Raw genomic sequence first — 21,881 nt, 5'->3', positions numbered from 1 at the left:
CTTAGTTGAGCGACCCTTCACCAACTTGGTTGAGGTGGTTTGTTATTAACAAGGTAGGCCTTGACACCGTATATTATTATTATTATTATTATTATTATTATTATTATTATTATTATTATTATTATTATTATTATTATTACTACTACTATTATTATTATTACACTTTGCTAAAGTCAACACTACTTCAAGCTAAAACCATAAAAATAATCAGCTCGTTAATGTCGTTGCCTGACATTTCTAATATTGGATATCATTAGATCAAGGGAGTCCGAACTCTTTCCTCGGCTGTGTTGCAGGAGGGAGACAATGAAAACAGGCAGGACAGCAGCAGCCCTCCAGGACAGGAGCTGCATTAGATCATGCAGTAAGTGGATCTTGTCATCTGGAATGGAGCTTTTCAAACTTCCCTTTGCCATTTTCATCTCAAAGGTCTATTTGTGGACTTTGCCACTCCAGAGAGATCTGGGCGCTGACTTGTCTCCATTGTAAACCTCAGTGACAGAGTTTGGCTGATTCCTGTGTTCTCTCTACAATGCATGAATGGGAGGTAGGATTAATGATTCTCCACAGTCATGCCGAAATCTTTAACTTTTCTCTTTTTGTGGTACTGATGGGATTCTATATTCTGATACAGGCCCCAACGAGTTAAAACAATCTCTCTCTCTCTCTCTCTCTGTCTCTCTCGCTCTCTCTCTCTGTCTCTCTCGCTCTCTCTCTCTCGCTCTCTCTTTCTCTCTCTATTGCACCCTTTCTCCAATTCTTTCCACCTTTCTCCCTCTCCCTGTCTCTCTCTCTGTAAACAGAATGATGCACGTACTATTAAAAGTCACATAAACTAACATGATGTAACCATTGTCATCAGTCTTTAGATTACGAGCCCTCACTCCCTGTTTCGGAGAAGTCAAACCCCCTGACGCACGACATTGACCGAGCTTCACCTAGTTGCATAGTGAGGATGTTGCAAAACTGCGACGCTGAGATGTTTCGCAAAGAGACAGCAAGCACTTACCAGGTTTGTCAAGTAACAACAAATTGTATTGCAAGTCTTTTAAAAGGTTGAAATGAATTTCAATGTTATTTTAGACACTTTTTTGTGACGAAGTGGTGAAATCCATGTTGGAGGTGGCTGAGATAGTGGAGCTCATCCTCAAGGTATCGCCCCACTTGTGTTCCTGTTCCATGATTTATATCTGTGACCTGTTAGCGCATGCTTTGTTTCTTAGGAGCCAAAGGACAGCCTTATTGTCTTGAGTGGCTGCGGAACTTCAGGTCGCCTGGCTTTCCTCATTGTGGTAAAGCATTCAGTACTCAACATTTGAATTTGAATGTTGACATTATACAGTTACAAATACATAATAAAAAATACACAATAGGGGCTGCAAGTTGCCGAAAAATGAAAATGACTAGGCATGTTGGTTTTGGACCACAGGTCTTGGATTTTTGACACATCTGTTCAATCTTATTGCCAGGCATTAGCATGCTGTGATGTATTGATCCTCATTCCTTTATTAGCTAGTCAGCGTTCGCTGAGGAAAGTACAGTTTTCTGTTGCAACTTCACAACACAACAATGACATCACATCACTGTTGTGTGCTTGTGTGTAGTCGGGGTTCAACAAAGCACTGAAGGAGATGAACCACAGTGAGGTCTATGCATACATCATTGCTGGAGGCGACAAGTACGTGTTACACTCGTCTACTCACTCGCTCGCTCACTCGCTCACTCACTCACTCACTCACTCACTCACTCACTCACTCACTCACTCACTCACTCACTCACTCACTCACTCACTCACTCACTCACTCACTCACTCACTCACTCACTCACTCACTCACTCACGTCTTTCATGTTTTAAGAGCACTGCTCTCCTCCCAAGAGGCCCCAGAAGATGACCCACACCTGGGCATGAGCTGTCTTATGAAGGTCAGGAGTGTGATGGAAAACGTGTGCAATGTGTCTGTCTTCTGCTTCGGCAATAAGTCACGTGTCATTTATTTAATTATTTATTTATTTATTTATTTGCTTCACTAGGTGTGCAAGGGGAAGAAGAGGGTCTTGTTCATCGGGATCTCCTGTGGACTTTCTGTGAGTTAGATGCTTCATTAAGGCATCCATGAAGATGCTGAATAGATCTTGATTTTGTGCAATTTTTTTCAAAAATATAATTGATGTACTTTTAGGCTCCATTTGTGGCAGGTCAGTTGGACTTCTGCTTGCGGCACCCGGAGGTTTTCACTCCTGTTTTAGTCGGTTTTAACCCGGCACATCAGGCACGGTATGTATGTTATACGCTCACTGGTCAAAACTTTATGTGCACCTGCACAATGGCATTCAAGATGAGACATATCACAAATTCTGAAAAAAGCAACAATGCTAAATTTCGACACTTTCAGAGATGTAATATTTTAATGCTACAATTTTAATGACTATTTAACACTTTTCTTTTTGTTGTTGTATAGATTTAGCTCCATGTGTGAGGGAAAGTCTCATATGCATGGTGCAGCTCTGTCTTTCCCTTATGTAGGCATGTCAGCTTTTCCGAGTGTCTGGGCATGTACTGTTTAATCCAAGGACGTCTTAATGCATAATTGTGAATTAATCTCTGTGCAGGAATGAACCAATACCAAACTGCACATTCACTTTCCTCAGTGTGGTCCAAAGAATGCAGGTGCTTGCCAAAAGTCGAAGAGCCTTTCTCATCAACCCATCAGTTGGGGTGAGAGCTTGTCACTGGATTGTCACTGTCTCTGCACACCATTTTCTCTTGACAAAATTATAGGTCTTGGTGTGTGTATGCGCTACCCCTGTGCTTTGTGTATGTTTGAGTTCAGCCAGAGGCCATTAGTGGATCTTCCAGGATGAAAGGAGGCAGTGCAACAAAGATGCTCCTGGAGGTCATCCTGTGTGCTGCTCATGCTGCTGCTTTCTCTCACTTAACCACCACACACCAGTAAGAAACTGTGAAACCGCTGCTATTGATTCCTGCTGTGCCGCAACCCTAAACATTTTCTCTACATAAATGCGTTGTGTGTGCCCCATCACGGCATTCTGATTGTTATTGTGTTTGTAGAGTATGAGTTAAGCAGCAAAATTCATCTGTTTTTATCCATCTCAGAAGGTGACCTTTTTCCTAATTGATGTTGACTAAAAATGACATCACGGTTGCCAGGTCTCAGGTCACAACCAAACACGGCTCAGAAAATTGGTGAGCCGCGTATTGGCTAGACCCTTCTTTTTCGAGTCAAGTTCTAGTGCGAGTAAGATAAGGACAAAACTGTGCAGTAGCCCTTGCACTTAAGATTTGAACACAGATGTTCAGGGCAAAAATGAATGTTAATGACTTGCATAGAGTGATGAACAAATATGCATTATTTGTAGTAAATATTAAAACTGAAATTGAACACGTTTCTGTGACACACTGGTTGGGAATCACTGCTGTAGCCTGTTTTTACTTGTTCACAAGTGGCTGCTCCTCTGTTTCTTCTTTCCATAAGGGCTATCATAAAGCACCTGAAAGCCTATGAGAAAACAGCTGAGGTCACATATGCTCATAACACAGCCATTGCTGGTTTGGTGGCTGCAGCTGGGAAGAGGTCAGTCAAACATAATTATCCTCACAACAGCACAAGCGAATAAAATGGCCAAGCAATGAAAAAATATGGGGCTGCATTGAATGATTTGTGCACGTTACAGTTTACTCTCTAAGAAACGTGTGTGTTACCTGGGCTGGGGCAGCCTGGCTGTGCTGGGCCTCATTGATGCTAGTGAGTGTGAGCCAACATTTGGAGCAGGTGAGCAACATTGCTGTAGTCACAAATGTGTTGCAATGAATTGGATTTTGGAAAACGGCATTCTACTCATTGTTTTGTGTGTGTATGCGTGTGCGTGCGTGCGTGCGTGCGTGCGTGTGTGCGTGTGCGTGTGCGTGTGCGTGCGTGTGTGTGTGTGTGTGTGTGTGTGTGTGTGTGTGTGTGTGTGTGTGTGTGTCTGACATAGCCTTTGGCGATATTCAGGCGTTCATAAGTGGAGGATACAGAGCGCTCAACAACAAAGAGGGTTCCATTTCTTTTCTGGTATTTATGAAAGAAACTGCTGCAAGGTTCCCTTTAAGGTTCTCACAAATTAATGGCGAAAAAAAAATCTAAATAATGAACAAAACAATCCAATACACCATAATGTTGTATGGCAATAAAATCACGTCTTTGGAGAGATTTTGTCACGCCCGTGCCACAGCACGCTCGGCCTGCACTTCGCTCGGCCACACCCCTTTCGTTCACGTAATGTCTGTCACCTGCTTCCTCTTGTTACCCTGTGTATTTAAGCCCTGCCCGTGTGTTTCTCCCTGTCGGTGTCTACTGTTGTGTCCATTCCTGTTGGCGCCCAGTGTTCCTGTTCTTGTCATCTGGTTTTCCCTCGGTCGGTCTGAAGGCTCACGGTCAGAATTTTAACCTTGTCCAAGGGGACTTCATGTCGGTCAGTCTTTCTGTTTGCTGGCCGTGAGTCTCCCTCCCGTCTGTGTCGTCGGTTCCCCACCTGCCTCCCTTCCAACTCCTTTTCCCTGCAATAAATCCTGTGTCATGACACACTGCATTGATGACAATAAAAGCACATTTCTGTAACTTGTCCCCATAGGGTCCCCAGTTTTGCATTGCGCATGAAGAGTTTTTGCTTCACGTCCTACCCACTCTCGATGACCAGGACACTGTCATTCTCATCTACACACACACAGGTGAGAGACAAGGCTAGAGCTTGACTACGGTCTGTCGTCAAACATCCTCTTCAAACATCCCGATGTCTTCTTTTCTCAGACAATATCAGTGAAGTGATGAATGTAGCCCACCGAGTGAGGGAAAAGATGTCTAACCTCCATGCTATTTGTCACCAGACTGATGGAGATTATGCTGATGTTCAAGTTGGTTAACTCCCTAACTAAATTTGAATTACTGAGATATACAGAACGTACTGAACCTCGTGTAATCCTTTCCTTGCATCTAACATTTCCTTGCTAGTATCCTTTCCAACCAACCACCATAATAGTGCCTGCCTGTCTACCTATCCTACCTACCTATCTACTCCCCTCGCTTTTAATGAAATCCTTAATGTCCTTAATACATTCTCTTAATATCCACCTTTTTCTTTACAGGAAGAAATAAATATATTGTGTAAATCCACCTTAACATTTTCTTGGCAATTACCGTCTTCTGGAAGTCTACAGCACATGGTACATCACTCACTCACTCACTCACTCACTCACTCACTGACTCACTCACTCACTCACTCACTCACTCACTCACTCACTCACTCACTCACTCACTCACTCACTCACTCACTCACTCACTCACTCACTCACTCACTCATTTGCTTGTGTTGTGCAGTGGGAGCTGTCCACCAAGCTGGTGCTGAATGCTGTGAGCACAGGTGCGCACATCCTAAAGGGCAAGGTCTTTCACAACCACATGATCGACGTGCAAGTTACCAACAGCAAACTTTACCGCCGTGCTACACATTTAATCCAGGTATCAGATTTTCTTGGTAATCAAGCATTGACATGGTGAATTAATATCCTCACTGCTGCACCCTTGAGCGCATCTGCAAATTTGGTTATAAAAGAGTGATGACAGCCAAATTCTTCTTGTGCTAGAAATTGTCTGGTCATCCTGCGGCCAAGTGTGAGGAGGCGCTCCTGAAGGCTATCTATCAGGTGGACCACCTGACTGAGGACATTACCTCCTTTCCTGTGGCCACACACGTTGTCACTGGCAAAGAAAGGACAAAGGTAAATGAATGACAAAAAACAAGTGTTGTGTGCCATGTTTCCTCCATTTTTTTGTGAGCAGGTAGTGCCTTTGACCTTGGTCTCACTGCTGAGTGGTTGCTCTGTGGAGGATGCGAGGTCTTTTCTGGATTTGCAGCCAATCATACGGAAAGCCGTGGAGGCCTATTTGCAGTAATGCAATCTTCAGCAACAAATTACACCAGACATTTTTCTGTTCAATTAGTTGAATACTACTGAAGATGCACCTTGTTTATAGATGTTTCCAATCCCATGAGCTTCACATTATTCTCAATTTTTATCCACATATGTTTTCAACGCAGCATGAATTACCATATTCATTCGTGGATGAGTCAGACAATAAACAAGGCTGGAAGAAGTTTAATTTATTTTTTAGTTGGCTCACATTCCATGCAGTTTATGGATTATTTTATTTGTAGTACCAGCATACAGGTTTGCAGAGAGGAATTTGTCTACTTGAAGAGTCTTACGCAGTAAAAGAATGAACTAATAAATAAAAATGATATTGCATTTTAAAATATTTTAGGGGTGACACCATCAAGTATTATGGGCAAGCAATATCCGCATTCGGCAAAATGAGATGAATCATTTCCTTCTGGTTCTTTCTGTTCCCGGAACAAAGCACAAATATCAAAGACTCCCACAGATTCAGGCTAAATGATGTAGATGAGTTTAACTACGTTTGCCCATACATACGTTAAAACAACCATCACCATAGGCCACTCGATCCAAAATGTTGACATCAGCAAATCGCTCAACCACGCAGCGCCATACGCGCTGCGCTGTCTGCCATCTTCCCTGCTCTGTGAAAACTGTGATCTATCTGTCAAGAGAACGCCACTTGCTACAAATGTTCTGAAACACCATTGGAGGCTGTTTGTGGATCAGAAATGAACATCGGATTCATGAGCAACAGCCATGGTGGACTTTCTTGGAGTCAGCATGTCAAATTTGAGAAATGTGTGGCTTTGTGCTGTTTGATGAAGCTGCACATTTTGGGCTAGACACATCTGTCCAAGAATTGTGCTACCGGCATCCTGAAATGCCGCACCTGTGAGCTGGATCGATCCGTCTTGGCAAAGCAACAGTAAACACTGTCAGATTTCGACAGATTAGGGAACAACATTTGAGAGGCCATTGTGTAGGTGTGTGTGTTTTAATTGAGCTCATGCAAAAATGAGCTTTTTGATATTTTTACCTTCACTGACTGACAACTCATGAACAAAATCAAACCTGGACTTAAACTGTATTTTTTGCTTTGAGTTTTATACCCTTTCATTTTTCTAAAAAAAACAACAACAAAAAAACAAACATCTTGTGCATTGCTTTTATTTTGTATTAACATCATATGTTCATCACTTTAGGTACTTCAGGCAAAACAATGAGTACACAAGCAGCCCACTCTTCAGCTCATCCACTTGAGTCCTTGTTTCTATGGATTCACACTCATACTGAATAACCATGGTGACGGTAAGGCATCAGTACTCAGTAACACACGTCACGCTGCTGATCCACATCGCTGCTCACGCACACCCCAAATGAATACATAGGATGTGAATATCTCACAATTCATTGATTCCGTTAGTTTACCTAGGAGGAAGAATCATGCTGCTCAGACTCTAAAGCACTGAAATCATAATCACAATGAAAAATATTCAATACACTTTTTATGTTTCTATTAATCTAGCATGATACAGAAAAAAAAAAACACCGATAATATATGATCCTGTCCTCAAAGTGAGAAATAATTATTAAGGCTTCTAACTGTTTTAGACACACAGCATCGAGTAAATAACTATTCGGCGATGTATGTCTTCCGATCCGTTTAAAATAATGAGATTAGGTTTATAATCTTGAATGCGTCATATTTTTGAATTTAAGATGCTAGTTAGGTAACTGTTCAGATTTCAAAAGAAATTGTGGCAGTGATATAGATAAATATTTAACAGAATATATGCTAGAAGCATAAATACACACTAACCATAGTAAGTGCGATATCAATAACAATATCTGGAGGTCTGCAAAGTCAGCAAATGATTAAATGCAAAACTTGGACAAAAAAAAATACTCATGAAACAGTAATTCTGCCTTCCTTAGATATACAACTTCCAAATATACAAATAATTAGTATATTTAAATACTGTAGGCTAGATTGTAGTTTCAAGTTTTATGTTACTGTCCAAATTCCAACAGCAGCGAGATAAAGTGCATCAAGTGTTCTGGTGCTTCCACTCGTTCTAATCAGTCTGTGAAGAAGAGAAAAAAAACAAGAGTCGCAGACTCGATACGCAAAGTGTTGTTTCATCTTCAGTTTTTCAGACGGGGATCTCAGTCTTCCAAGGAACCCAGCTGGGACTCCACTGAGGTCTTGGTGACCTGATGCAGCAGAGCACCATCTGCTGTTGCGCCCCCGTCCACCCGTCCTGTCTCCTTCTGCTTTCCTGACTCATCAGCGTCGGTGTCACGTGGACCTTTAGCGTCGGAGTCTTCAGCCTCGGCCTCCTTGTCCCCGGTTGCATCGATATCACAGGTTGAACTATGACCCTGCCAGTTAAATTAAAAAGGTGGTGAACCGACAAATTGGACATCAATATTGCTCTATCTCTATAAAAGTTGATTCATAAAAAATAAAGTCAACAAGTAAGACATCGCCTCAACTTTCGTTATAACAGAGGTAACTGTTATTTTAAACGGTATAAACCATGTTTGACCGAAGAACTCCCACAAGCGTGCCGAGCTAAGTTAATTAAGGTAAGTGGTAGGTAAGTAGACTTACATAATGCCTTGTACAAACCGGGCCACTTCTCTCCAAATGCATCGTCAGACCGATACAATGATGTAAAATAATACTTGTCCTCGTTACAAATGATTTTTTTTGGCATAGTTTACACACTTAACTGTTCAAGATCATCAAATAAATATAATTGCTGAGACCCGTATTACTTCTAAAATACTTTTACTCGAGTAGAGTATTGGACCATCTGTGGTTGTCAGTAATTATGCAAAGTGGTGGCAAGAAAAGAAGTTGCAAGTCTTACCTCTTAAAGTGGAGGCAAGTTGTTGCAAAAACAAAACAGATCTGTTCAGTCTGTCTAATTGGATAGTGAGATTATCTTCCCCTGATGGCTTAGAATTAGCATTTAGACTGCACTAGGTCACATTCGTCTTTGAGGCAGACTTGAACCCCTTCGTCCCGCTCACAAAGAGGAGTAGTTTTCTTCACTCAACAGCCCTTGTGGCTGCGAATAGTTTTTAATTGATAAAAAATATATAAGTATGATGTCCATCGATATCACAAGTATACTTGTACACCTGTACACTGAAATCCAATAGATGCAATACAGTCACTGCTTTAAAAATAATCTACTTGCATAATGAATAATAAAGGTGTTGATTCCGTGTGTTTGACTAATATTCAATTTCTTTAACCATTTATTCCCAATTTCTCAGTTAATAATACATCTTGCTAAAAAGAATGCACCATGTTCACAAAGCAGTTACCGAATTCATTTAGATTAAATTATTTTGTCTATGCTGAGAAGACTTTGCTTTTTATTTATTTATTTATTTTTTTAAAGTGCAAACTGTGTATTTAACCTGTTTAATTATAATGTCCTGACCTTAGGTGAAGCTGTTTCTTGCTGCAACAACTCGCCTTCTTCTTGAGACTCTCCCATGTGATCCTTGCTCTCCTCCTCCACATCATCATCTGCTCCTGCAGAAGCACTGTCGTTTCCCTTCTCCTCCAAAAGTGTTGAGTCTTCATGATCCTGATTTGGAATGTCTTCTGTGACCTTGCACTCTTCCTGTTCTTCACCTAACCCATCTTCACTTTTTTCAGTGATCTCTCCTCCATCTGCCTTGTCGCTCTCCCCCTTCTCTTCATCATATTCTGCTCCAACTGCCTCCTCGCCTGTCTTGTCCCCATCTTCAGTATCCTCCTCCCTTTCACCTTCCGTGTCATTATTATTTGTGTCACTCTCTGGTGTTTCTTCCCTCATGCACTGGCAGCACTCTTTCTCGCCATTGATTTGTGAGTCCTCAGCTTCATATTTTTCCTCTTCATCTTCCTCAGGAAGTGTCTCGTGAGTTTTGAATTCCTCGCTTGATTCGTTGTCTTCCTCTTCCTCTTGTACAACCTCCAAACTCCTTATTTCCCCTTCTACTAAGGCCACGCTGTCATCGCGCCTATTTGTAGGCTGTGACACAGATGCAGGGACTGGTGCTGTGGTCTTCCTGAGTTGAAGAATCTTAAGGAGATCAAACTCCATCATCACCGGCGCTTCAGCTGCCTCCGGGTTCATTTTCAGAGGGCGTGCTGCTAATTTCTTGCGTACACATGCGTCACAGGGGCAGTATTCGTCATCACTTCGTTGGTCGCTGAACTCGGCTGTCATCTCACCATCGCTGGAGGAGTCGCCGGTTTTGACTGACTGGTTCTTCATGACCTGACAATTAAATCATACAATAATGTCCAACTTTTTGCAACAAAATCCTGCCAAATCTAATGTGTTGAACAGTTTTTTAAACAAATTGCATTAGACAGTTATCTGTAAGAATACACATCACCTGAGCATAACAATATATTGCATTATCTAACGCTAATGCTAAAGCTGTATGAGACAGTCTCGCCAAGATGTAGGAGAGCAAATGTATATTTTTCGTATTTTGGCCACATTGGAATCTGGAAATCTGCCTCATGCAGTGTTCTACCATTTGCATAAATGGAAAGTTTAATTTTGTTGGATTTACCTTCAGTATCCGTCGGCGCTTCTCTGTCATAGTCGACTCTCTAGATAGATTAGCCCCCTTTGGAGGCTGAGGTGACTTTCCGCTTCGGCCACATCGACTATGGATCTTACTCATTTCTCGCTTAATGCTGTTCTGGATTCGTTGTCTCACTTCATCCCTCAACTCTGAAATCATCGTGTCCAAGATGAGACTGTCATCAAGGTCCCAACGGACTTTAAACTCCTCCATGGCATCAATGTAGTGGTTCATGAATTCTTTCTCAAGCTTCTTCAGAAGGTGCAACACCCACACTGGATCGGGATCTTGGGATAGTTTATTTGACAATGGTGCTTGCAAAATTGTTGGTGGTGTTGCTGAACTGGAGTTGGAGTCGGCAGAGCTTTGGTTAGATAATGAAGGGTCTGTATCTTTTGGACTTTGCGGGATTTGAGGGACTTGACTTGGATTATCACTATGCCAAGGTTGTTCTTTAGAAAATACCTCAGCCTTAACTTCTACTTTGTCTAGTTCTGTTGTCTGCTCTGAAGCCTCATCCTCACGTGAAGATTCTTTGGGGAGTGTTTCATCCCCTACTTGATTGTCTTGGTCCTTCCCTGAGCCACCAGAGCCACTGCTCATGCCTACCCCTGATGAGGACCTTGGTGGGGTCCCTTGTTCAATGCCGGTGTCCTTGGTCTCAATGTTCCTAGGTTCGGTGAGCCAAAGGGATTGGAGAATGGTTATAATGTCATCGTACTGCCGGTTTCTGTCCTCATGTTTGTTGCAGCTTTGACCTCTGACAGGCTCAATTAACTGAAGCTGAGCCAAACAGTCCAGGAGGCCTCTGGCTGATGTGCTTAGTCTACGCCCATAAACTGGAGACACCTGTGGAGTAGATTTTGCATTATTTCTGTCATGTTCTTGTTACACAAACACATTCCAGACAAAATAATTAGTATTGTTTATCTTACTGTACCTCAGGCAAGCTTCTACATCGTCCCAGAGAGGAGCCGAGAAGAACCTTCATGACTGCAGTTGAAGAGCGCCAATCTTTGGGCAATGCCGTTCCACTAATCCATGGAGAGTTGGGTTTTGGAGGATCTTTTAATGCATCACCACCTGTAGCCAGATCTATATTTTTTTCATTTATTGTAGCACATTCTTCTTCTTCCTGGTAACCCCCAACTTCCTCCACTTTGTCTAACTTATCTTCGGCAAGATGTTCCTCTGATTCTACAACAGCTTTAAACATCGCTTCCTTGCCGTGCCGTTCATCAATGAGCTCATCAAGCGCAATCATGTCGCTGTTAGAAGGAATGCTGCGCAACCAATCATTGACCACTTCACTGGGGGAAGCATTGGGTAGACACTCAGGGGTCACTACTGTCCCCTCACCCTGATCCTGTTGGCTGCTCTTCATCTCATGCCTGGTGTTTTTCTCTAAATGCTGTTTGCCACTGGTTTTGCTTGACTGCTGACAGTGTTGATGTGTGTCCTGAGTGTCCTGGACAAGGTCAGCAGCAGACATGGGTCTTTCAACTCCTGTCGCCTTACAACAAGCTCTAGAGTTGCCCTGCTTTGAGGACTTGACTGACATTTCTTTCTTTGTAGAAATGGATGTTTTGACAGATCGGACACTGCCACTCTCAGATGGGTCGGCAGTGCCTTCTCCTTTACTCTGCTTCAAGCCATTCACTTTTGCATCACCTGCCAGGTCACACGACGGGGAACATAGTCCACTGGAGTTTGCACGAGCCGCCTTGTTGATGAGGCTATTCTGTTTTTCTTCAATTCCACTTTCTGACTTTTTGGAGCCACTGTTGTCAGGATCAACGGCTGTATCAGCTCCATCAGGCTGCTGAGCAAGCTTAGAATTTTTAACCTGGGCACGAACTGATGACAGTGAAGATGAGATCCTGTTGTTATTGCTTTTGCAGCTTGGTGCTGGGCTGGCACAAATACAGTCCTCATGGTGTTTGTCAACATCCCCATCAAATTCAGGTGCTTCAATAGTCGGGATGTCGACTGCTCCGGGACTCTCATTGACTCTGGAGTTATGAGATAATCTTGACAGGACATTTGGAGCTGCTGTTCTCATTCTGTCCTTGTGATTCTCTACATGAGAAATGCAGGACTTGCAGCTGTCTGTGTCACACATTTCCTGGTCATCTGGCAATGCAAGAGACACTGACCCAGAGTTTTGACTTAGTTGCTCAGTGCTTCGTGAGTCCTCCATTTCATTTTGTTCCATTGTTTTTTCCTCTTTCTCTGCTTCATTTTCATTGCCCACCCCTCTTTTCGCTCCCTCTTCAAATGCCGGCACTACAACACACTGGCATTTAAAATGTCCAGATTTAGCAGAAGTTGCTGAGTGAACTGAGCACACACTCCGGGCTCTTACCTCATTAGAACCGCTGGGTGATGAAGCTCTAACTTTCTGCAATGAGCCCGTTTTTTTGGGTGACAACATTTGACCATAAGAGTGTTTAGAAGTTTTACTTGGTGTATTTCTTTCTTCCACATCTTCACCTTCAACAATTTGTGACGTCTCTGTTGCCTCACTCACCATATCAACCTCTTGTGGTGTTTTAATGGTGACTGCATTTGGTTTTTGAGATGCTGGTTTTAGATTCTTGATAGAAACTGACTTTTTTGAGGCAGATGAGCCCCGGGAAGATTTTGACTTCATAGACATGGCGCTGGCTCCTCGCTCTTTATCTTCATCTGCCTTATTTCCATTCACCTCAATAGTAGAAACTTCCTTTAGATCAGGAAAGTTTGGGGCACAGGTTGTACGACAAGAGGTTGTTGATTTTGTAGACAAAGCACTGTTTGTCCTTTCTTCAGCTGTGTTACAATCTTCTTTGTTGCCTTCAATATCTGGATTTTCAAGGCATATGTCTGTTTTTTCTGTTTCAGTTGGACATTGACTATTTGTGGACTTGTGGTAAGATATTTTGGATTTCCCTGACTTTGATGATTTCATTGAGAGGGCACTATTGGGTCTCTGTTCAGTGCCAGACTTGATAGAAACAGAATTTGCAGAAAGACAACTATGAGTTCTACTGTTTTCCAAGTCTCCATTGTCAGATGGAGAGACACTTGAGAGAGTCTTAGTTGAAATACAAGATCTTGCTTCTCTTTTGAACAAGGTTCCTCCCTCTGCTCCCTCTATTGATGTGACATTGGGACTTTCAAATGTGCCACTCAAGTTGGACTTTTGAGACTGACCTGACATAACACTGGAGCTTCTCAAGTTATTTTCTGTTGTTGTATCAGTAGAAACGGATTTCTGTGGTGTGTTGGACTTATGGATTATAGCTGAGGTGGTTCTGTCTTGGTTTTTTTCTGTTGACTCAGGACTAGACATTCTGGAAATGGAGCTGGCTGTGTCACTTTTCAGGACATCAGGGATGGCAGATCCATGTCCTGTGAGATTTGTTTTGTTGGATAGTGTAGACAAAGCATCATCGTTCATTAAGTAATTTGCATTCTCTTGGTTTTCGAGAGGCGAAGTTGGGTTTGAAGGGGCTTGTGGAGGGTCACATGATCTCTTTGAAGCTCTACTACTGCTATTGGAGGTGACTACCCATTTGCAGCCTCCACAATTACGGCAGACACTTGACAACCCGGATGGGTCGGAGGTGCCAGATGAAGCTTTTACAATACTTTGTATCTCTTCGCTCTCATTTGTTTGGTTTACAACTTTGGTGGACCTACAAGAAGCTCTACTTACATTTGAGCTGAATCTGAGAGGTTGATCTATCATCTCAGATCCACATAGACAAGAGGTGACAGCAGATGTTGTTTCACACTCTTTATTGTCCTGGTCCTCTGTTTTGTTGACATCAGTCGAGTGGCAAATTGGCTGACTGTTGTTCAGGTGAGCATTTGAGGATGGTCCACTTCTTTGTGAACACTGTGAAGCACTAGGTGGCAGGTCATCATCAACATCTTGGTCTTCTTTTAATGATCGCAGTACATGTGAGGAGCTGCTGACTCTAGACAGTGGGTGATCCACCTCTTCCTCCATTGGCTCATCCACGATTGACCTCTCGCTAGGAGATCTTGCATTGTCATTCTTGGTGATCACTTCAATGCGACTGGAGCACCTGCTCATCGTGCACATGTCTACGTTAGTGTCTTCGTTCTGCACCATGTCTAATCTCCGCTCTACCTGTTCCACCACACATGTTTCTTCTTGGACGAGTTGACGATGCTCTGAATCTGAACCTCTTCCACAGTTGGAGAATTTTGCCCGGCAACGCACTACTCTCATCGAGTTACAAGATGAGGAAGAGCCAGAGGAATGTGTGTGTCTTACTGTAGTGTGAGTCTGGCTCGACATATATTGGGGTGGGACAGGTGGCTGCTTATTATTATGTATTGGGTGGTCCCAGAGGTTGTACTTCTCTTCTTGCATTTGGTAACAACAGCTGCACTGACTCACATCCAATGCATGATGGAGAGATTGATTGGAATAGTCCATATCATCTGGGTCAACAGTTGCACAATCAGAGCAGCTTTCGGATTGGTAATTTTGCAAACAAGGGGTGTGGGCATGGCTTGGAGGGCAGCAGTCACTTGTCAGAGAGGGTGATTTTCCAATCTGCGTGGACCACTGCAAGGTCTCATCATTGCGGAGGCGAAAACGAACTCTCATCTCCACGGAGAGACTGCCATCCTTGTTGACTAGGACACGCTTTTCAATGTCATCATTCATAATAGAAGGTCTCTGTTGTGCGTGTGCTCTTACGGCGTTGCCAAAGGACTTCTCTGAGGACAACGACAATCGAGTGGAGCGTGTAGATGAATCAGATCGACGGTGGATGATGCTCTTTTTTGTTTCTAGACCAAAGTTAACTGAAAGCAGAGATTGAAAAATCAAACAATAATCAGCTCTGTGTTGTAAATTCATGTGTCTGCACATAATGTATATGTCAATAACTGATAGCCTACCACTTTTCCTGCTCTCCTGTCCCTCACTGCATTCACTGGCTCCGGATTGAGCTCCATGAGGGGTTGATCTTGCTTCTTGATTACCTGGGGATCGAGCTCCACTTCCAGGAGTCCTAGGACCAAGACCAGGGGACTTGCTGCTCAAACCTGGCAGTTTTTCCTCTGAGCTCTTTCGCAGGATCTTCAGTAGCAAGGGACTGAGGGCCTCTCTGCCGACACACACCAAAACTCCAGGGCATGTCATCAGACTTTGAACGTTGTCAACCTAGGGACCCATTTACAATGTTTCAAAATGTAACCCAGGTAAGTCAAAAGTTGAACAAGAGGTTAAGTTTACAGTGTCAGTTTGTCATTGTGCACTGTTAGACAAAACACATTCATGTGCAGATTCTGTATGACTTTGGCTTTGTTAATGCTATTTATCATTATATCATCACAAGTTTATGATGCATGAAGCTGGATGATAAAAAAAAAAAAAAAAAAAGCATTTGCAGGGCATGGAGGTCTATGGATCTAATTCTCAGGTGTCAAACTCAAGGTTTACGTGGCCTATGAAGACAAATCATGTGTGATGCCTTCATGTTTCTTGCAAATTGTCTTCATTTTTAACAACACTGGGATGAGATAATGCCAGAATTTTTGCTACTGGACCCCCCCCCCCCCCCCCTTTAAATTAAATTGAAAACTAGTTGAACAAAAAATATACTGGCTTTTGATTTCAAAACTGGTTATCCATCATTATTCACAGTTATAATGGCCCTTCGAGGGAAGTTATCGCAACGATATGACCTGTGACAAAAACAAGTTTGATACTCTTGATCTAATTGGGGAGTCATTAAGGTATAGAATTAAAAAAAAAAAATCCTCACCCTGCGTCCCTCAGCAGTGTAAACCTTTCGGACATGGAACTGCATCACTTCAGACACTTCCTCAAGAAAGGCCCTCATACTTCTGATTGACCGCCTGCTCAGTACCACACTCCTCCGCATCCCTGGCTCAGTATTTTTAACCAGCAGGATCTGTCGATGCCTGTGAGGTAGATGGCCAGGTAAGGATGTGGACGAGGTTTCTGGTTGAGTGCGGCTCTGATGGTGCCAAATGCTTTGGCGTTTGTTGGCATGCTCCATGTTGATTGGTTTAGGCCGACGCCGGTCAGAGCAGAGGTAACAGCCCCCATCCTGGAGTTCCTCCAGATGTTTGATGGTGTGGGTGCCACGGGGCGTGGTCACAGTCCGCACACCAAAAGGAAGTGGCACCTATACAGACATAAAATAGTTTTGTATAAATGTTGGATCTAGAAGTTATCATCATGCTAAAATGCATTCAACACAGTACTCACTCCATGGTGAAGTAGATAAAAGTAAAAAAACGTTTTATATAACTTAATCCTGCTGTTCCTGTTTTGATACCCAACACCTGTCCTACTAACCTTTTGTGAAAGGTCATCTAGCAGGGCATCAAAGCATTTGAAGCTGCGCTTGTGGATGGCCATCCTGACACCGCCAAACTGGCTGTCCCCGCTTTTGTAGAAGGTTATCCTCTTGGCTGGTGTGGCTGTCTTCACGTGGGCGGGGCGCGGGTCAGAAGGTGGTTGGGGCCTGGGTGTTGAGGCATATTTAGATGTATGTGGAAGGCCCCACCTCCCTTCTTGGACAGTCGTCATGCTGCACTTTCACACACACCTGATGGTTGTAAAACAGGGCAATAATGAATTTAGTGATACATTTTAAGATATTTTTTTAGTCACATTTCGTCCTTTTCATATAACCATGTGATTAATCTGGTTGCTTGACAAGGAGGATTCAGGTCAGAATATCCACAAACAAGTCATATATGTAACTCGAATACATTCTAATTTCATAGCTTTATTTTAATAATGCCCGGATCAGGGCTCAACAATGTGGTGCTCGTGGGCACCAGGTAGCCCCCAAGGATAACACGAGTATCCTGTGGGAAAGTTCAGTTAGCATTTGAAAATGTTAATATTTGCAGAGCTGTATATAAATAGCGTTGTTTATTTATATCTATCTGTTTTCTACCATGTTAAGTCATTCTTGATACTGGGAGAATTCATGAACATGGTCAGTGTCTCCACAAACACAAATATCACTCTTAACATATGCTTCAATCTTTTTTGTTTTTGTTTTTTTTTGCAAATGCAGAGGTGCGTATCCCTTTGCAATAATCAGTCCTCAAGAAGTAGTTGTTTCACTGTCAAAAAGGTTGGTGACCATTTTTTTTTTTAGATGGACATTGTTAATAAGGTACTTTTTATCAATGCACTACATCATATTAACAGCCATATCTACTATATTGGCTACTCTATTTAACTACATGACATAATCAAATCAGGATGACTTGGAACAATGCCCTAAACTTTTATACAACCTGAAATTACAATCACATTAATAAACACATTGTAAAATGAATACAATCAAATCAGAATTATATAGATTTTGACACAACTCTGTAGATTTACTAATCTAATAATTCCTCGGGGGCAGTAAGAGGGCAAACCACTTTTCCTGGCCCAAGACAATCTCAACGTGACGCTCAGCATCTTAATCTCTCCTAACAACCTTACACCTAAAACAGCACGGGGCTCTTTTTTTAAAAAGGAAATACCCATTTACAGTTTACAAACTAGTAGTTTTAGTTCACCAGTTGTTCATACTGTATTTAGTGATACAAACATGACACATTTGGAACACTCCATGTTCCTTGTTAATAGAACTGCCTCATATGACGCAGGTGAAAAAGAAGATTGAAGAATTACTCTGGAACCATCTGAAGAAGGATTTTCCTTGTTATCATAGCATTTGTCTGAACTCTAAGACAAAACAAAAATAGCCACAGTTATTTATAGTAAACTTACCTAACTTAAAAAATAAGAAACATTTATTTTAAAAAATTTATAAACATGTTCAAAAATTATACTATCTACAATGCCCATAACTACAATACATCAATGGTTTATTATATTTTTTTAAACACTATTTTACCAGATTAATCTAAGGTTCATTTCAGTTTCCACTATAGGTAACATTTACGCAAAGATCTCAACAACAACAACAACAATAATAATAATAATAATAATAATAATAATAATAATAATAATAATAATAATAATAATAATAATAATAATAATAATAATAATGATAATAATAATAATAGTACTTTAAAAGAATAACAATAATAATAATAAATTGGGACTCACATATTTAGGAAACATGGTCCAAAGGCAATTTAAAAATTCAGTAGGAGAACGCGCTTGACCCTCCGAAAGGTCTAACTAGTTGAGTCCGACAGCAAAAGTTAACATATTTAAGTTACTCTAGCTCCGCAGTTTGAGTCATGAGCTGAGACGCTTCTTGAGCTCCTACAATAAAATGGCAGTCACTAATCAGGAACATGGTAGGAGGGAGGACAAGGATAGGGTGGGGGTATGGGAAGAGGCAAGGGGAGGAGGCTAAGGATAGAAAGAAAAGCCTGCTTAAGAACCTGTGTTGAGGTTGCTATGGTGAGGCCAAGATGGTGGAGAGACAAGTGATGCTCCCATGTGACAGGATGTGATGCATGAAATGTGCTATTTTAAACACGTCTTAAAAAAGTCTCTTTCTTTTTAACATATAGCGATCAGCAGACATGATCAACACCTTTGATATTGTGGAGGTTTCCTGCGGAAACTTTGGTTTCTCTCACATTCCAAAGACATGCATGGTAGGTTGACTGAGCACTCAAATTGCCCGTAGGTGTGAGTGTGAATGTTTTTTTGTCTATGAGCGCAACCAGTTCAAGGTGTCCTCCTGATCCTTGTAAGGAAAAGCAGTTCAGAAAATGGATGGATAAATGATTCAACAGCGCCTCTCTCTTTCATGGTATAGGACCTGTTCTTGTTTCATATCCACTGTGAAAGATATGATAAAATGTTTCAAGTATATGCTCACTTTGTGAGGTTGCTTACTAAAGATGGACGGACGGACGGACGGACGGACGGACGGACGGATAGATGGATGGATGGATGGATGGATGGATGGATAGATGATGGATGGAGTGTCATTAAAGGACAACTAGGGCATAAAAAGGCACGGAGAGCAAGAACAAGGGGGATGTAAATTAAAGAACATAAACAACAATGAAGCAACAAGTTCAGACGCAAAAAAAATCCCTATCTTCTAGCATTTGAAATTTCTTTGTCTAATCTTTGAAAAAAGAAACACTCATTCACGTGGCATGTTTTGCATTTGTTATCATGAGATAATTTAGCAATTTTTATTGTTTTGTTTTATTTGCAGGAGCTGCTGTCTGTTCAGTCCTGATTTTGCTGTCAACTTGGAAATGAGCTGTGTCAAATATTTTTTTTCATTTTCTCACAAGCACTACTAAAGTTAATAAAAGACAGATTTTTTTTTTGTTTTCAGTTTTTTTGGACCACATCATCAAAATAGGAATTACGTATCTTTTGTACTGATCTAAATTTCACTCTTTGAACTTTTTGACCTTCACTTAACAAATAAAGGAGCAGAATCCATACTTATGATGAGTGGATGGTTCTAATAATTTCGTTGCTAAGATAAAAATAAAGAAATAAAGAAATAAAGAAATAAAGAAATAAAGAAATAAATATTCTGGTCAATGCCATCACACTCATGAAGAAAGCCAATGAGATTAAATGGTGCGCTTGTTCTTTCTATCTCCCTCCGTCAGCCCTTATCCCTTATAAGTGCCACTGACCGGTCACCTCTCAACTGATTGGCTTTCTCACTCGTTTCTAGAGAAATAAAAATAAAAAGGCGTTTTCTTACCCACGTGGACACATCACGACTACAAGTATCAATTTTGCATTAGAATACCATGGAGAAAAGACTAATCGAGCCGTATATCCATCTCACGCTTCTGCAGATCGCGCATGAGGGGCGCACCTGAGATTGTCAAGCCACTGTTCGGACAATGCTGGCATCTACCCCTCCAAAATAAAACTTCAAATTCATGGAGTTTGACAGAAATAAGAAAGCGCAATGACTTTCTTCTTCGCTAGAGAGTCTTAATTTATTTGCGTTAGTGTGCCCAGTGTTATTTTATTTTAATAATTTTCTTGTAATGTTTCTTTTAGTCTATGTAATGTTTGGTTTTGTTGTTTACTGTAATGTAATTTGGGAATGTTTGGCTTGTTAAATGCCTGAGTAGTTTGTATTTGTTCTTGCAAAAAAAGAAAAAACTTTCAATGCCAACCAACCGACCGACCGACCGACCGACCGACCGAACGAACGAACGAACGAACGAACGAACGAACGAACGAACGAACAAACAAACAAACAAACAAACAAACAAACAAACAAACAAACAAACAACATACCATACAGTAGGAACTTCCTGGTCAGAGTGCTAAATAACATAACAGTTCAATGTAGATTCTTAAGTGGTCAATAATAACTTTTAATTAATGAACAACTCATTATCAGGAAGACGGTAGAACATGGGGGTTGGTGCCTGATAAGTGAGTCGGATTCGTGTAGTTAAAAGAGGATTAGACTTGTTACACCATCTGTGATCCTCAGACAACAGCAGTCTGCTGGTCTAATAGTGTCTAGTCAAACAATAGAAATCCTCAACTCCATGAAGATTTCTGGGTCATTGTTGATATGTGCAGTCTCATTCATTGTCCTTTTGATGCACAAGACTTATTTATGCGTTGTATTTTCCTTAAATGTAAATTTTAAATAGGCTTATTATCGGATTCTTTTGTAGTTGTGCTGTGTGGAACTGCCTTTTGTCCCACTGAGGACTGTCTTAAATATTACACTTCATTGATGCAATCATGGCCTGACATGGATTATCAGCGTTACTTGCCACAGTTTTAAATTTTCACAAGCCGAGAAAAATATGTTTGTCGCCAAGGGAGGGGGAAGGGCTGAATATATGCATTTCCCATCCCCATGTTGTAGGGTCAGAGCAGCCCAGTACAAGATGATGGCTGGTATAGGCTCCAGCACACCCGCCACCCTTGTGGGGACATGCGGTATAGAAAATGGATAGATAAAATTACAGTGTGTACAATAAAATTTTAGAATTTTTATAAACCCCCACCCCGCATTGATCAGTTAAAAAGAAAAATAAAACGTCAATTCACCGCTCACCCTTGAAGGGCACAGGGACGAACCAGTTGTCCATACAGAGATGGGGATGTAGCTCAGTGGTGTATGCTTTGCATACCTGTAGTCTTAGATTCAATCCCCAGCATCTCAATATTTTGGTAGCTCAATCTGTTAGGGGTTAGGTTTTAGGGTTAGGATTTAGGGTTAGGATTTAGGGTTAGTGGTTAGGGGTTAAGGTTAGGGGTTAAGGTTAGGGGTTAAGCTTAGGGGTTAGGAAAAAGAAGTTTAGGGTTTAGGGGTTA

At 41.6% G+C, this 21,881-nt stretch overlaps 2 protein-coding genes across 5 annotated transcripts; one reads left to right on the top strand and one right to left on the bottom strand.

The window, feature by feature from the left end:
* Nucleotides 1-436: 436 nt before the first annotated feature.
* Nucleotides 437-8,438, top strand: gckr (glucokinase (hexokinase 4) regulator). Of its 3 annotated transcripts, XR_007488425.2 has the most exons (20): nt 437-547; nt 863-1,012; nt 1,084-1,152; nt 1,224-1,292; nt 1,605-1,678; nt 1,857-1,923; nt 2,032-2,085; nt 2,181-2,275; nt 2,611-2,716; nt 2,832-2,950; nt 3,495-3,593; nt 3,694-3,791; nt 3,997-4,073; nt 4,633-4,729; nt 4,809-4,912; nt 5,144-5,221; nt 5,376-5,516; nt 5,642-5,776; nt 7,159-7,264; nt 8,106-8,438. XR_007488425.2 is itself a non-coding variant. In XM_068649938.1 (19 exons), exons 1-19 carry the CDS (start codon nt 533-535, stop codon nt 7,177-7,179), a joined length of 1,668 nt encoding a protein of 555 aa, XP_068506039.1. In that variant the 5' UTR covers nt 437-532; the 3' UTR covers nt 7,180-7,326. The 3 variants fall into 3 exon arrangements, 2 of the variants coding, with proteins under 2 accessions (XP_068506039.1, XP_049610049.1); XM_068649938.1 differs by lacking the exon at nt 8,106-8,438 and having other exon boundaries at nt 7,159-7,326; XM_049754092.2 differs by lacking the exons at nt 7,159-7,264; nt 8,106-8,438 and adding an exon at nt 5,838-6,158.
* On the bottom strand, nt 7,108-20,424 carry rp1l1a (rp1 like 1a). Of its 2 annotated transcripts, none has more exons than XM_049754081.2 (8): nt 20,290-20,424; nt 16,914-17,166; nt 16,354-16,740; nt 15,485-15,749; nt 11,502-15,388; nt 10,547-11,410; nt 9,415-10,242; nt 7,108-8,338 (listed from the first exon to the last, which is right to left on the bottom strand). In XM_049754081.2, exons 2-8 carry the CDS (start codon nt 17,145-17,147, stop codon nt 8,123-8,125), a joined length of 6,681 nt encoding a protein of 2,226 aa, XP_049610038.1. In that variant the 5' UTR covers nt 17,148-17,166; nt 20,290-20,424; the 3' UTR covers nt 7,108-8,122. The 2 variants fall into 2 exon arrangements, with proteins under 2 accessions (XP_049610038.1, XP_049610037.1); XM_049754080.2 differs by lacking the exon at nt 20,290-20,424 and adding an exon at nt 18,702-19,051.
* Between the last annotated feature and the right edge of the window lie 1,457 nt (nt 20,425-21,881).

The sequence above is a fragment of the Syngnathus scovelli genome, chromosome 2 (assembly GCF_024217435.2).
Source record: "Syngnathus scovelli strain Florida chromosome 2, RoL_Ssco_1.2, whole genome shotgun sequence".
Classification (NCBI taxonomy): domain Eukaryota; kingdom Metazoa; phylum Chordata; class Actinopteri; order Syngnathiformes; family Syngnathidae; genus Syngnathus; species Syngnathus scovelli.
The sequence above is the reverse complement of the archived record's forward strand: the minus strand, read 5'-3'. Positions and strand labels throughout refer to the sequence as shown.

Bases quoted from the DNA above. Each gene is read 5' to 3' on its own strand.
- gckr (XM_049754092.2), top strand. The intron at 1,924-2,031 runs GTCAGGAGTGTG...TTGCTTCACTAG, and splicing joins GCATGAGCTGTCTTATGAAG to GTGTGCAAGGGGAAGAAGAG. The intron at 3,792-3,996 runs GTGAGCAACATT...TGTCTGACATAG, and splicing joins TGAGCCAACATTTGGAGCAG to CCTTTGGCGATATTCAGGCG.
- rp1l1a (XM_049754081.2), bottom strand. From the start codon at position 17,147: ATGACGACTGTCCAAGAAGGGAGGTGGGGCCTTCCACATACATCTAAA. The intron at 15,750-16,353 runs GTGAGGATTTTT...ATGGGTCCCTAG, and splicing joins ACACTGCTGAGGGACGCAGG to GTTGACAACGTTCAAAGTCT. The intron at 11,411-11,501 runs GTACAGTAAGAT...TCTACTCCACAG, and splicing joins GATGTAGAAGCTTGCCTGAG to GTGTCTCCAGTTTATGGGCG.